This window comes from Homalodisca vitripennis, chromosome 1 (assembly GCF_021130785.1).
Source record: "Homalodisca vitripennis isolate AUS2020 chromosome 1, UT_GWSS_2.1, whole genome shotgun sequence".
Classification (NCBI taxonomy): domain Eukaryota; kingdom Metazoa; phylum Arthropoda; class Insecta; order Hemiptera; family Cicadellidae; genus Homalodisca; species Homalodisca vitripennis.
The window spans coordinates 126,826,049-126,842,719 of record NC_060207.1 but is presented as its reverse complement, the minus strand read 5'-3'; the positions used below and the strand labels follow the sequence as shown (position 1 = coordinate 126,842,719).

At 32.6% G+C, this 16,671-nt stretch overlaps 1 protein-coding gene across 1 annotated transcript; it reads right to left on the bottom strand.

Annotated features, from left to right (window-relative positions):
- Positions 1–9,593: 9,593 nt before the first annotated feature.
- Positions 9,594–15,226, bottom strand: LOC124354624 (pickpocket protein 28-like). The gene is made up of 3 exons (XM_046805232.1): positions 15,085–15,226; positions 12,938–13,029; positions 9,594–10,016 (listed from the first exon to the last, which is right to left on the bottom strand). Exons 1-3 carry the CDS (start codon positions 15,222–15,224, stop codon positions 9,832–9,834), a joined length of 417 nt encoding a protein of 138 aa, XP_046661188.1. The 5' UTR covers positions 15,225–15,226; the 3' UTR covers positions 9,594–9,831.
- Between the last annotated feature and the right edge of the window lie 1,445 nt (positions 15,227–16,671).

The following is a 16,671-nucleotide window of genomic DNA, read 5'->3' as shown; positions in this document are numbered from 1 at the left end:
TGGTAAGAAAGGATTTAAAATTTTCAAATGTTAGTTTATGTTAATTATGTAGATTTAAATGTTATAATAAGAAGGCAATTATTTATTAAAGGCTGTAAAGCTTGAACATTTATTTACTGTAAATTACTGAGGTTACTACTAATTATACATTGTGAATAAATAAAGGCCATTTCTAGAATGTAAATTTCCTTCTGAATAAAAACTTTTCCATGCATAAAAATTAATTAGCAAGTAAATCCACTAATTGAAAGTTTGTATAAACTTTTGTTTAACATTTCCAATAAACTTTAAAGAAACAGGATATCTTCTTCTGTTAAATTTGAAATTGGAGTATGTGATTTGGAATTTTAAATACGAGTATGTTTTTTGAGCCTGTAAGAGGGAGTCCAGGGTGTTCAAAAAAGGGTGTCACAAACTCTTGTGGCTATAGTACTCATTGTTTCAAATAAAAAATGTCCTATAAACATAGGTTGAGAAATGTGTCGTTTAGCCGCTAGCCACCATTTTGTATTTGTTTATGAAAAATAAATATCTCTTGAACTGGTAAAGCTACAAATACCAAACTTTGCACATAGGTAGTAGGTGACAATTAATTAAGAGGAATACTAAAAAAATAATTGTGTTATTTGCTTTAATATTAAAAAATGGTTCCTCTTGGAAATTTTCAGTCATTGTAAAATCATAATTTTTACAATGCTTTAGGTGTTTTAATTCATCACTGGCCCAATCTGGACTAAAAGATAGATATTAACTTAATCTATAATGCTGTTCTAAAATTTAAATTGTAAATACATTTTTCTGTCTCTTTGACGAATTGAAAGTGTCAACAGCTATTTATTTAGTATCAGTTAAATTTTAATTATAAATTGTAAATATTATTATTTTTCAGAATAAACAAATATTTTGGGGAACTTATCTGATCTTTTTATCATATAAATCTTCCTCGCATTTCAAAAAATATTTTACAAACGGAATTATTCGATTTGATCTAGCCGTTTTTGAGATTAGCTGCTTAGAAGAACATTTTGCGATTCTGTGTAAGAAGAAAAATAAAATTCCATTATTAAACCATAAAAATAATCAAAATATGAAACAATATCCTTGTCAGGCTGGCCTAGTTAATTTTTCTTCAGGAAAATGCATTTTTGCTCTATAAATATTTTAGTTATTATTTTATATAGTATATTTGTTTCTATATTTTTAACATTGTTTTAAGCTCAAAGTTTATTACATGTATATTTGTAACAGATTAATAAAATTGTTTGTGCAATCCCAGTAGTGGTAATTGTTATGTAGCATAAAATCCTAAATACCTACTTCCTAATAGATTCTTTAATAAAACTTTGGTAAAATCGGAATCTCATAATTGTAACTTCAACTATTAATAGCTACAGATGGATGAAATGGTATGGTTCTGATTTCGTCAGATAGCCAATCGTAAATTACTCAATTTGCATGTATTTATGATTGTCCTATTTCCAGTAGACTGAAAGAGACAATATTCCAAGAAATAAGGATGACTAGTGGCCATAAACTTTTGTGCCTAGTCTCAGCAAGATCAGATGAGAGATGCCTAATGTTGATATAATGATTTTGTGTAAGCTAAATGTTGCTTGTGCCACTTCAGATGCCTGTAGTCCGAAAAGAACCACTCGGAAGAAGAAATTGACTAAAATAATATGAAAGTGGCTATGAAAGTACAGTGATAAACATTGCATTTCAGGATACAGCGATTTACTCTTGAGAATAGACTAGTACAAACACTTGAAATCTGGAAATGGCAAGGTCTTCTATCTTCAACTATGATCGAGGCAAGAAGCTAACTACTAGAGCAATTGGAAAATTTTTTTTGGAAATACTGTTGCAAAATTTGACACATCTGGGATTATAGGTAGCAGAGTTAATGTGAATCATTGATCAATAAATCTAGATGAACAGCTAGTGAAAGATTGTGCAAAAGAACTCGACTATTTGAAGAAGCCTTTTGTAACAAGCATTAGCAGGCATTTTAAAATGTTTTATATAATATCGGATTTCCACATCTTACTTTTATCAGTCCCTATTGCATTTTAATGAAATGAATGTAATTGATCCTTACATTTAATATTATTTTTGATATTAAATATAAAAATATCATATATTATAAAAAATAATATAATAATACTGAAAGCGTATTAGGCTACATATTTTATTCCTATCTTGATTGTCACAGTTTGAAATTTGAAAACTATAAATTATAAGCATGTAGAGAAACATAATACATACAAATACTAATAAGAAATGTAATTAGTAATTAGTATCTGGTTCCGGACAATTATACATACACACACACGCACGCACGCACGCACGCACGCACTCACTCACTCACTCACTCACTCACTCACTCACTCTCTCACTCTCTCACTCTCTCTCTCTCTCTCTCTCTCTCTCTCTCTCTCTCTCTCTCTCTCTCGGCCAGTAGTAGCCTGGCGGCCGTTGCGTACACATCGTTTGTCGGACGCTCTGTGCCCTGTTCTATATTTTCTATACTGTATTGACTTTTGCGCTGTTATTGCTGTTTTTCAGTCATTATGAAGTGTTGTCAGTGTAATAGTGTTATTGACAAAGACGAGAAAAAACTTAAGTGTACTGAGTGTTCACTTGTTTTTCATTTAAGCTGTTTACAAAGTGGTAAGTAATTTCTAATTATTTACTGACGAAGACTATGAGTATATATTGAATACCAATTCTGGATGGAAATGTGTTTCGTGCAATTTAAAAAAACAGTTGAAAGATGATGATACTCCTATCAGATCTGTAGGTGTTAAATCTGTAAGTAGGCCTACTAAGATTCCAAGCAAAAGTGTTAAAGGCGGTTCAGAAACTGATTCGGACACAAGCTCTACAGGGACTAATAAGAAATTATGTTGCCAGACTTGTAACAAAGGTTTTTCACACAATGCGTATAAATGTGTGTGTGTTAAATGTAATTTATCGTTTCATTTGAAATGCGTAACTGAATTTAAATCAAGGGAAGAATATAGTAAAGTTAAAGCAACCTGGCAATGTCAGCCGTGTGCTCAGGATATCCCAGGAATGCAGGAACCGATATCTACTGATAAGCTATTTTCAGCTGCGGGGCAGGCCTTATCTGGTGATATAATTTCATTGTCATTAATTATGAATGAGATAGTTTCATTTAGAAACGAGGTAAAAAAAAAACAAACGCTGATTTTAAGGATTCTATGGAAAAATATGCGGATTGGATTGTTGAAAATGGTCGAAAAATTGATGATGCGGTTAAATCAATTACTGAATTATCTAAGGACATTGACTTCATAAGACAGGAAAATGTAAATCTCAAGAAAATTGTATCGGATTTGACTTTTAAAATGGACATTCTTGAACAGGCTTCAAAGGAAAATACCGTTGAAATTCAGGGTATACCTTTTGTGGAAAAAGAAAATGTGATGGAAATGGTTGAAAAGGTGTCTATGGCTATCAGTTTCCCCTTTGATCAAAATATGGTTGACAAATGTTATCGAATAAGAACGAGATTTGGAGCATCTGAAAACCCAGGAAGTATAGTAGTTCGCTTTGTGCGAAATATTGATATGCAAATGTTTATACAAAAAAGAAGAGATAAGAGAAACTTGAACACCAGGGACATTGGCTTTCTACTGGGAAATTCTTCTGTGATTTATATCAACCACAGTCTGACGCCGCGCCGGCTAAGAGGAGGTTGCTGCGAGCTGCGCGGCTGTGTCGCAGTGAGAAACAGTATACTTTCGTATGGGTCAGCGGAGGACGCATCTTCCTACGTAAAAATCAAGGAGATCCGGCAATTGAGGTGAAGCGAGAAGAGGACCTAAAGTTGAAATGATGGTGTTTGCTTGCAGTTCAGTTTTGTGTTTTGTTTATCTTCGGTATGATAAGTTTATCAGTTGTTTCTTAGTTTTAATTTCATGTTGTAAGTATGGTGTCTTTTTGACAATATTATGTGCTAAAATATTGATGTCTTTCTTCCACATAATAATATATGGCGAGTGATTGTGGATTATTACTGCATAATAGGGAAAAGATTAATAGTTTAATATCTAAATTTAGTAATAAGAATAAAGGTTTTTTGAAAGTAGCTCATGTCAACGTTGAAAACCTAAGAGCGCACAAAGAGCCCTTTTTTAGTTTATTTGAGGATAATATTTTTGATATAGTTGTAGTTACGGAAACATTCCTGAAACCCATTTTGGCTTCTAGTCCTTTTAATATTGATGGTCTTAACTTCATAAGACATGACAGAGAGGGTAAGGAGGGTGGAGGAATTGGAATATATATTAAGAAATGTTTTAATTACAAAGTATTAGTTTCATCACAATCCTTGTACTGTAAGAAACCTGAATTTATTATTTTAGAAGTAGTTTTGGGATGGAAGTTATTGTTGTGTGCCTTTTACAGACCACCGAAAGCAGGTTATATATCGGACTGTTTTGACATAATTGGGGATTTATTGCCTACTTATTCAGATGTATTACTTATAGGAGATTTTAATATAGACTTAAGTTCAGACAGAGTTTTTCCAGATAAAACGCAATTTATTAATTTAGTTGAGAATTTTAATTTTACTATTCTACCATTACAACCAACATACCATTTACCTACATCTGATACCTTATTGGACTTATTGATTTGTAATGACGTGAACAAAGTAAATGTGTATGGACAAATATCTATAGCTGGTATATCTTATCATGATTTAATATACATAGAACTATGTCTTAGAGTTAAAAATAGTACTAATAGGGTCATGAAAGTTATTAGAGATTTCAAAAATGCAGATGTAAATAGATTAAGGCAAGAATGTCAAACTTTATCGTGGGATGATGTTTACTCAGTAGACAATATAAATACAAAGGTAGATATATTTGTTAATAAATTAAATAATTTATTTAATAAATATGTACCAGAAAGAAATATCTCAACAAAAAGGAATCCCTGCCCTTGGATAAATACACAAATAAAATCAATGATGAAATACAGGGATAAGTTGTACAGTCAATATATAAGGACGAAAGATCCTATAACTTGGGAAAATTACAGAGTCTTAAGAAATCAAGTAAAATGTATATTAAGAGACTCGAGAAACCGTCATTTTGACTCTTTATTGAAACCAGATAAGCATTGCAAAGATATTTGGAATGTAATTAATAGTCAAGGAGTTGGTAAAAATGCTAATGTTATGTCAGATGTAGTTGTACAACTGAATGAGTTGAATAGTTATTTCTGTGGTGTTAGCCATAGTATAAATGAAGAGTTGATTGATTATTATAAAAGTCAAAGAGGTGTCTTTAGTGGTATTGATGAAATGTTATTTTTTCTGTAATACGTAGAGAAGAAATTCCTAAAATGATGTTAGATATATCGTCTAATGCTGTTGGTAATGATGAAATACATATTAGATTTTTAAAATTGGTTTGTGAAGAAATCAGTGATGTGTTGTGTCATATTTTTAACTATTCTTTATATAATTCTGTTTATCCATGTCAGTGGAAAAGAGCTCTTATTATTCCATTAGCAAAGATAAAAACTCCTTCAGAATGTAAAGACTATAGGCCTATAAACATATTAAGTGTATTAGGTACGATATTAGATAAAATAGTTTATAACCAAATTTGTAATTATGTTACTAGGAATAGTATTTTAGATAAATATCAGTCTGGTTATCGATCCTTTTACAGTACACAAACCGCACTGGTTAAAATAACAGACGATATCAGACATGCTATTGATAACAGAGAGATAACATTATTAATGCTTCTTGATTTTAGTCGTGCCTTGGACTCTGTGAATCATAATTTATTATTGTCTGTTCTGGAATCTTACAATTTTAGTTCCGTTGTGGTTGATTGGTTTCGAGATTACTTGACCAATAGATTTCAGCGGATCAAAACAAATAATGGAAATTTATCAGAATGGAAGATTAACTCTGTAGGTGTTCCACAGAGATCCACACTTTCTGCTTTGCTTTTTTTCATTATACATTAATAAGATTGGTAGTTCTGTTATATTTTGTAAATATATGATGTATGCAGATGATATTCAGTTATATTTAAACAGTAGGCCTAATATTCAATGTGTAAATGATGCTGTTAACTGTATGAATGCGAATTTGGGTACATTACATACATGGTGTAAAGATCATGGATTACAGCTTAATATAACAAAGTGTAAGCCGGTATTGTTTGGATCCTCAAGGATGCTACCTCACATTGATGTTAACAGTTTGACACCTTTGATGATAAACAATGTACATTTAAATTTAGAGAGCTCAATTGTCAATTTAGGTTTAAGAATGTCTAATGATTTATCATGGCGTATACAAGTAAATTATATTGTGCGGAGGGTATTCCAGTGTTTGTATACATTTAGAAAATTGAGCTTTAATCCTCCAATTTATATTAAGAAGCTTCTAGTAGCAACACTAATATTACCTATTTTTGATTATGCAAATATAGCTTATTGTGACATAAATAATGAGTTAACTGATAAGTTACAAAAAGCGCAAAATGCGTGCATAAGATATATCTATAATTTAAGGTGGGATCAACATGTAATACCATATTATAAAGACCTTGGTTTATTGAAAATTAAGGAGCGGATGGAATTGAATATAATGGAATTGGCAGTCAAAGTACTTAAAAATAAACAACCAGTGTATTTGTTTGAAAGATACAAAAGAATGACTGATGTACATGTTAGAAATACTCGTTTTTCAGGAATAACTTTACAAATTCCTATTCATAGAACTGTTATCTACAGTAAGTCCTTCTTAGTGACATCTATTAGATTATTGAATTTACTAGAAAGAGAACTGCGGGAAAGTGATAGGGAAAGCAATGCAGCTTTGTTAAGAAAATTCAAAATGAAACTTTTAGAAAGATATGAATTATAAGTTTATAGTACATCAATACTGTGTAAATTATTCTTTCTTGTGTAAGATTAATTTTGCCTATACGTATAGGAATTTAGAATTGAAACCATACAAAAAAAAGAAAAAAAAGAATGTTGGTATTGAATAAACATATAAAGTAAATAGTAAAGCATAGAACTGTACTGTAAGTACAGTATATATAGGATATATAATTTAAGTAACAATATTGTTGTAGATAAAAAAACAGTTAGTTTTATTACACATAATAAAATAGAATAAGGTAATAGATATAAATAAATGTAATTTGTAAAATCAGGCTACTGCTCAAACATTGTATTACATATGAATATTTGTTGCCTGTCATAGTGGTAGAGTGGACCATTGGTCTAAACCATGGCAGGATAAATAAAGAAAGTATCAAGTATCAAGTCTCTCTCTCTCTCTCTCTCTCTCTCTCTCTCTCTCTCTCTCTCTCTCTCTCTCTCTCTCTCTCTCTCTCTCTCTCTCTCTCTCCATCTCCATCTCCATCTCCATCTCCATCTCCATCTCCATCTCCATCTCCATCTCTATCTCTCTCTCTCTATCTATCTATCCATTTAGATGGGAATCCGTTCTAATTAAACATCTGCAGTTTGGTATTTGAGACGGGTGGTCTGAAACACCTAGTATATCGTAAATTTGATTTTCTCACAGGAAACGACTCGGACGCTCTTGAATAGCAGAACAAATGTTGGTCCTGTTTGTTAGAATATACATATTTTAGCCTAGTTAATGCAAGAAAAAGTAACGTATATGCTTTATGATATGCATAACAAGTTTTTACTTTATAATATTCATTATATTGGTATATGACACTCATGACTGTCAAAAAACATGAATTACCTTGCACGTAGATGACAGCTAACAACTAATAGTTTTTGTAAGTAGGGTAACATGAACAGACTCATGTGTAGATGATATCTAACATTGCTGACCAGGCGGTCTTCCACTATCCCCTACTCCATTTGCTGTCAATTAATGAGGTGATTATAATGAGTAACATGCTGGTAAATAGTATTTTAGGAATTACTCATTCAAATGCACATAATATCTAGAAAATATTGTTCAGTGAGATTTGTATTGTTAGATGTCATCTAACAAGGAGCTTGGATGATGGGTTAAGTAAGGAATGTTTTTCAGTACAAACATTGCGTGCGATCTTGTTGACTATAAAGAATGCATGAATCTTGATTAAGTAGGCATAGATAAAGATGTTAAGTTTCTGCATGGACCTCATCATAGAAGAAACAGTTGATGAAGTAAACAAATATGTCGAATCCAGAGGAAGAAATTAGTCTTAGCAGGTGATAGTTTGTCTGGAGTCTCTTGTTTACCAGGAACAGCCCAAATAAAAAAGGCTAAATCTAACTCAATAGATCAGATGAAAATATTTTTAAAAAGTGGGAAAAATTTCTACTATTATAAACTTTGCAGCTGTTTAAGTTGAAGAAAATTCAAAAAGAAGAAAACTAAATACTGGTAGGAACTTCAATTAAGGCAGAATATTGGAAAAGTGAATAGGCTACACACAGAACAAAACCAATGAAGAGACTATAATCTACTCATACGGTGGCATTAAAGTTTTGGGCAATTCAATATAAATAGTGCCTTTTAAAACTAAGAAGAATACAGATACAAGAAATAAAAAATAAAATAAAACTAAGAACCAGGATTCAATTTCTGCCCAAACAACAAAAAATATTTGAGTTCGTCTTTTTTGATGAAGCCATGCAGACATAAATAGTTTATGTGGTTATAACGAAGATGATGATGTATTCAAAAGTTGTTGAACTATTTATAGTTTGTAGAGGATACAGGTTAAATGAACCTTGGTTTAGAGCAATGTTGTGTGGGAAATGGGCGCAGTTTGAATGAAGTGGACTTGACACAGCAAAATTACATTTGTAAAGTTTTAGTGTTTAACAAAGCAAAAATGAAAAAGGCGTTTAAGGTGTAAAAGTTATTTCTTTAATGTGGTGGCATTCCTCCAGTTTTCTCTAAGCAATTCCTTTACAAATGTCATCCCAAAAGGTTCTGAGATAATTTATTTTTATGGGAAAATATTTTATGGAGTTCCTAAGCGAGAAAGAAAAGCCTCAAGGTTCAATAGTTTCCGAGATTTCGTGATAAGATCGTCGCACATACCTATTCATGGGGCGGTTTTCGCATTTTTGGATCTTGTTTATTTGACTGGCAACACCATGTTGCAAGGTAATGCTCTCCCACATAATGCGGGAGCAGTTACACTTTGCGTAAGGGAAACTGGTGTGAGCCAAGTAGTCCTGACTTGAATCCTTTAGGACATATGTAACATTTTTAGAAGACTGGCCCGGCCTTGAAATTAACCACCACAAACCTTACGTGAGGTTGAACAAATCAGTCTAGGAGGAGGTAAAATATCCTCCAAGAAACTATACGTAGAAAACTTCTCATTCGAGATACGTAGAAAGCTTCAATCTGTGATTCATATTATTGGGGATGATACATAGTATTGACTATGTAGGCTACTACAACGTAATTAGCTGAAAATAAATAACGAATAAGAAACCAATAATGCGTATTCTATATTGTAAAAGAAACTTATAATTAAAACTTGTTTAATCACAAATAACGTTCATTGTTCAAATGAATTTTTACACATACCATACTAAATGTACACCCTTTTCCTCCCTAAGTAAACATAACATTTGAATCAATGAAAACAACCAAGTGGTGGGATAATGTTATTCATCAGCATTTAATTTACATACCAAACGAATAGATATTGTAGGGTTCTAGAATTGTTAATCCTCGAGGTAAGATCTTACTCACAAACATATAAGAGAACAACTATGAAATTATTATAAGTAGAATGCCAACCTATTAGTTTATTTTACAATGTGCGATCAGTGATAATAACTCTTGATGTAACTAGCGTTATTTTTTACATGTAGCCTAGTGGGTGGAGGGTTTATTTTTCTCTTGCAGAGGAGAAAGCATCCTAAAGGGCGAAATATGAGATGATAGAAGATTTCGACAGCGCTCACACAGCTGAACCCCATGAACAACCCCAACAGACCACCACACGTACCTGAAACAGGAGTTTAACTCATTGATAATCCATCAGACAGGTCACTGTCATATCGTAACTATGTTGAAATTAAAATCAAGTTTAACATATAGGAAATAATTAGGCTATTATATTTCATACAACAGGCTATCATAAAAAATCTATTTACAACAATCTATATAACATTACGTAAATAAATTATTGCTTTAACTTGTAATGTGATTTATAATCTATATATTGCACTTGTGTTTGTCTTTGTGTAATCACGATTGCGATGTGCGAGCCGTCTGTACTTTTTGAATAATGTGCACATGTTTTAGCATTTAAACAATGAGTTACAAAAATTTGAGATTTTGTTCAGAATAACCAATAAAACAACAAATATTTTCCGTCATGTGGATGTGAACGTAGCCTATTATGGAGGTGTTGATTGGTTGGCGCAAGGCCAAAGTGTAATACAGGCTGAAGTTCAGTCACAAAACCCGTCCGACTGCTCAGCTTATTCAATGGGAATGCGCTCGCCCTCATAATTGTTAGTATTTTATAGTTTTCCTATTTGATAGAAAATAACTAAATGCTATACTTGCCAGAAAACATTTTGTATTTTAAGGAAGCAGTTTGTTTATTAAAATAGGTTGTATTTCTAAAGTGACATACATACTATATATACCTTTATAAAACAAAAGGGTTTGTAACAGACAACTAATAACAGTTCATTCGCGCGCTTTTAATCAATCAGGCACTCAGGCATGTATTATAGTCTGGCCTTGGTTGCAGAAGGCTGAGGTGTTGGACACATAGATTAAAAGAACAAGTTGGGCTTAATCGGATATGACCAAATAAAGACGGACAAATAATTGAACAAAAGTAACGGTAGCGTTATCTGTCAACAAGTGACTGGCCTATAACATCCCAGAGTTTACACTGGTTAATGTTTACGGTATTTTCCTCAACCTCACATATTCTGATAAACTATTTAACATAATAGAAATTTACAGTACATTTCACATTGGCATTGAGCTATTTTTGGAAGGGTTAAACTTACAACAAAATAACTTTATAACAAACATAATGTTTATATATATTTAGGAGACGTTAACCTAGATTTGCTAACTAACTGTGCAACAATTGACCGATATTTGAACCATTTATTGGACTCGTACAATTTATTGAACCGCAACCGGATTTACATTTAATGCTTTCGATACTGAGCAACTGAATTTATTACGTTGACCACACTTAACTGACAGATGTAATTGAACCCTACAACTGTGTTCATTCTATAGCGGTTCCAAAGTAAATTCTTCCTTCAGTTCCTTAAAATTCCATTGTTAAAGTTTAAAATAATGCAATCCTAAAACCACAATATTTAAAACCTAAAATCTGAATTACTTAAAGAATAACATTAGTCTGTTCGCACATGAGAAGATATAACTATATATATATATATCTCATTCATTCATTAGCTCATTTTGTCTCTAGAGTTGAGACACAATGACGTAACTCAGTCAAAAAAGCAAAATGGCAGTATTAAAGAACAAAACAAAGAGAAGTATTAAAGGGTTACTTTTCGACTAGTCGAAAAGTAACCCTAAAGTGTTTTGGGCTATTATAAATGAATAAGTAGATAAGGAAAAGACTAAAAAACATTTGAAACTGAAAAATTTACTTCGAATTTCTTAAATTTTACTAAACATTTGCTATTATGAAAGAAATTATTGATTGATGATGATGAAATGGTTGTAATGAATTTTTCTTGGCTGCATGTAAAAAACTAGCAAACGAAATCAATTCAGAGGTAAATCAATAGTGATGAAAAATTGACATCACACTTATTACAAGACGTAAAACGACTAGATTCCCAGTAGGTCTGCACTTGGCTGTGAGGGGATCTCGGTACGTGTCCTTAAGAAAATCGTCCTTTTTAATATAAATTACTGGTACACTTAATTATTTTGAGTATTATTAATTATTTTATTTCTTTACAGTTTCAAATTTGCGAAGCTACTCCCGGTGTTTAACGTGTTACGGTGGATGACGCAACTATAAAATCAGCTATCTGGTGCCCCTGTTCAGTGTGTTTTGCTAACATAATTGAAACAAAGACTAAAGAGTAGCTAGCATTTTATTTAATAACACTTGTGGTTGAAAAAAATTAAATGTATGCTCATGTAAATATTTAGGGGTTTTCTTCGATTGCTAACAAAACCCACGTTTACTTTTAAAAGAACAAAGGAAGAATTTACTTCTATGCATCCTGAAACCTAAGTGGCATTGTTTAAAGTAAAGAAATAACGTCTTACTACGCATATTTTCAATAAATGCTAAGTTTCGAGATCAGTGCTTTGAGGGCTTCCTGCAACACTTCTTCTTAACCTTTATGTATTATAAAACTCTATCTTTAAGGTAGCTTAAAAAACATAAACGTTCCACATTGATATATTACGAAGAAACCCCTTTCCTAACAGTTCTACAACTTATTTCCAAACCTCGTTTTTGTTTAGATCGATATACATTTTGTTACAATGAATAATAATTAAGGGGCCAATACGCATTTTGTACAAAACTCTGGGTGTCCTAAAATAAATTCTTAAATAATAAAATCGACATGAGCGGATTTTGATAGTTAATTTCATTCCAGAAATCTATAGTTCTCAACTCTTAGCAGCCAAAAAGTTCCGTATACCGAAGTCAAGAGGGCGAATGCTCCTAGAGTAATGACTCTAGGAGCATTTCATGATGGTGAAACCAGAAAAGAGCCTCAGTATTGTAAAGGCTAGGGTTTCCTTGGGGTGGTAAACTGTCCATACAGTGACCAGAGGTTTTAAGGGTCTAGAGATAGCGCCCAGCAATTTCGAGACACCAGGCTTCCTATGAACTAAGACCGAAAACTATCTTTATCTGTAAGTCAAACAAACTTATCGTTATACACATGAACTTACCCAAGAAATCGTAGAATGTTGTGTCCGCTTGTCTATGAACACCAAGGAAGTGGGAGTCAGAATAGTAAATTGAGATTTTTGCATAACTTTCACTGAAAAATAAAATACATATTGCCACATTATGAAACCAAATATCCATTTACTACCATAACATTATTGACACAATTTCTAAATCGTCTAAAATCCAACGGTTGTTACACAATAGAACTTATTCGTATGTTTATTATAATAATATGGACTAGTAGTAACCTACACATATTAGGTAGTAATTAAGTAAGAGGGCCATGATTTAATTTAATTCAAGCACAAATACGATTCTGTGTAGTAAAATTAATATAATGTTTGTATTATGGTTATAGGTACAGTTTCCAAGTTGTCTATACATTAAGAAAGATATCATAGAAATATAAAATTTTTGCATTATTTTGAAAATTAGTTGTAAAACTAATAAATTGTAAATTTAAGACATTTCTTGTAGTTAATCACCAATTATCTGATTATAAACAAGGAGGAACCTTACCTATTAATAGTTGCTCGCTTGTCCCTTAAAGTACTAATTTTTCTTTCCAAATTCACTCATTAGTAAATTAGTTAAGTTGCACGTTTGGGACCATCTATGATGACAAAATGTTAAAAAACGAATCACTGAATGGTTGTTTTACTTATTTGATTTGAAATGGAAGATAAAAATGAGAGAATAACCAGTGTTTTCCATCACTCAAGAAAAGGATTATGTAAAAATATACCGAAAGGATTTCGCCGTCACACTAGTAAATTTTATAAGCTCAGATTTGCCGCGTAAACATTATTCAAAATCGAAAACCAAATTTACTCGATTACTGGACATTTTGAAATGTAATAAACTTTGTATGAGGATTTCTTGTTTCTTTCTTTGAATATACTTGTAAATCTACCACCTTTTTAATATTTTGAATAAACACCGTATTTTACATTTCAAAAATTTTCCTTTTTCACGGAAAGTATAAAAAAAGCTTTCGTTATTTTAGTTAGAGAAAGGACCCTATTATTTATATCATAATAAAATGTGGAGACAGTATTCGTACATTATAATATGGGCCAAAAATACTACGAACCAACTGTCCCCATTTTAAGAAAACCACATAATTATTATAATATACATTATTGTTATGTTTATTATACTTATTATTGTTGTCATGTTATTTATTGTTAGTGTTAGTACTATTATTATACTCGTATAATGGTTATTAGTTATTTAGTGGGTCCTTAGATCTTTGTATTTCTTACTATTATTTATGCCATCTTGTAGAATTAATTTACTATAGATTTATATGGTTAAGGGTTATTATAGTATAGCATATGCAGTGTATAAATTAAGTCCTGATACGCCTGGATATATTCCAAACGGATTGAGATATCGATTTACAATCTTCACCATACCTATTAAAATAATTGTTTGGATTTTTTGGAGGATCAAAATATCTACCCCCCTTTTCAAAGAGGAGTGAGGGGAGTCACTTAAAATTTTTAAATTGCAACCCCTATTTGAAAGGTAAATTCAAAAGAAACACAATGACACGAACAAAACGACGATATATATAATTCAATAAACATTGAATCACAAAAAATACATTCTTCGCCGGGACTCTAACCCGGATCTCTCACTTGCCGGGAGAATGTGCTACCATTACACCACAGAGCCCTTACTTTTTACGATTCAATTATTTTGTATTTGGCCGTATCTGTCACATATGCGTTTAACTAACCAAACTAACATATGATCGGAAGACCAAATACCACTCAAACGAATTTTGTTTACATTCATTAAATTTGTATAAATGGAAATAGCCGATTTTAATTTCAATAAACATTGAATCAAAAAAAGTACTTGCTCCGCCGGGACTCTAACCCGGATCTCTCACTTGCCGGGAGAATGTGCTACCATTACACCACAGAGTCCTTACTTTTTACGATTCAATTATTTTGTATTTGGCCATATCTGTCACATATGCGTTTAAATGACCAAACTAACATATGATCGGAAGACCAAATACCTGTCTCATTCATATATTTTATATATTATAGATATTTCAACGTTGAAATGGCATTTCCGGATATAAATAAATGGAATAAAATAAAATAAATGATATGGTGTGCAATGCACATACCTGCTGGCAGAGCCATTGCTGTTAGCATTGTTGAAGAACAAGCCATTGCTGGTAACAAAGTTATAAGTTATCTCATTACATGAAGGGTAACATCCACACCAAGGTGTTGCAAAGTCAACATCCAAATAATTCTCTTCCATGCTGCGCGTTACCAGCAGCTCTGTAAACATCCAGAGTAATTGTTTCAGATTTATAAATAAACTCGTTACAGGAAGGGTAACATCCACACCACGGTGTTGCAAGGTCAACATACAAGTAATTCTCTTCCATGCTGCCCGTTACCAGCAGCTTTGTACACTTCCAGAGTAATTGTTTTGGATTTTTAAATAATCTCGTTACAGGAAGGGTAACCACACCAAGGTGTTGCAAGGTCAACATCCAAGTAATTCTCTTCCATGCTGCGCGTTACCAGCAGCTCTGTATATATTCAGAGTAAATGTTTAGGATTTAAAGGTTATTTCGTTTCAGGAAGGGTAACATCCACACCACGGTGTTGCAAGGTCACAATACAAGTAATTCTCTTCCATGCTGCGCGTTACCAGCAGCTCTGTAAACATCTAGAGTAATTGTTTCGGATTTATAAATAATCTCGTTACAGGAAGGGTAACATCCACACCAAGGTGTTGCAAGGTCAACATCCAAGTAATTCTCTTCCATGCTGCGCGTTACCAGCAGCTCTGTATATATTCAGAGTAAATGTTTAGGATTTAAAGGTTATTTCGTTACAGGAAGGGTAACATCCACACCACGGTGTTGCAAGGTCACAATACAAGTAATTCTCTTCCATGCTGCGCGTTACCAGCAGCTCTGTAAACATCTAGAGTAATTGTTTCGGATTTATAAATAATCTCGTTACAGGAAGGGTAACATCCACACCAAGGTGTTGCAAGGTCAACATCCAAGTAATTCTCTTCCATGCTGCGCGTTACCAGCAGCTCTGTATATATTCAGAGTAAATGTTTAGGATTTAAAGGTTATTTCGTTACAGGAAGGGTAACATCCACACCACGGTGTTGCAAGGTCACAATACAAGTAATTCTCTTCTATGCTGCGCGTTACCAGCAGCTCTGTAAACATCTAGAGTAATTGTTTCGGATTTATAAATAATCTCGTTACAGGAAGGGTAACATCCACACCAAGGTGTTGCAAGGTCAACATCCAAGTAATTCTCTTCCATGGTGCGCGTTACCAGCAGCTCTGTAAATATTCAGAGTAATTGTCTAGGATTTAAAGGTTATTTCGTTAAAGGAAGGGTAACATCCACACCACGGTATTGCTAGGTCAACATACAAGTACACATATTTCATGCTGTGCGTTACCAGCAGCTCTGTGAACATCCAGATTGATCTTATAGACTTTAGTAGAATAAACTTATTGGAAATGTAACCATTCTAATTTGTATTTAACGGTCATTATTCCACACCGTTATTTACAATAATTGTACACATTTTCCGCAAAATTGTGACGTAAATTAACCCTCGTAAATTGAGAACTCTAGTCTGTCTCAGTCTTGTAACTCGTAAGATAATCTCTCTGTGGAACTTATCAGCACTTCTTTGAAACTAACCTAATTCCGAATTTTACCTT

What these genes read in the sequence shown, in the direction of transcription:
- LOC124354624 (XM_046805232.1), bottom strand. Translation starts at nt 15,224, where the DNA reads ATGGAAGAGAATTATTTGGATGTTGACTTTGCAACACCTTGGTGTGGA. An exon ending in AGCAATGGCTCTGCCAGCAG is followed by an intron (nt 13,030 to 15,084) that starts GTATGTGCATTG and finishes TTTATTTTTCAG; the next exon opens with TGAAAGTTATGCAAAAATCT. An exon ending in AACATTCTACGATTTCTTGG is followed by an intron (nt 10,017 to 12,937) that starts GTAAGTTCATGT and finishes CTCCTGTTTCAG; the next exon opens with GTACGTGTGGTGGTCTGTTG.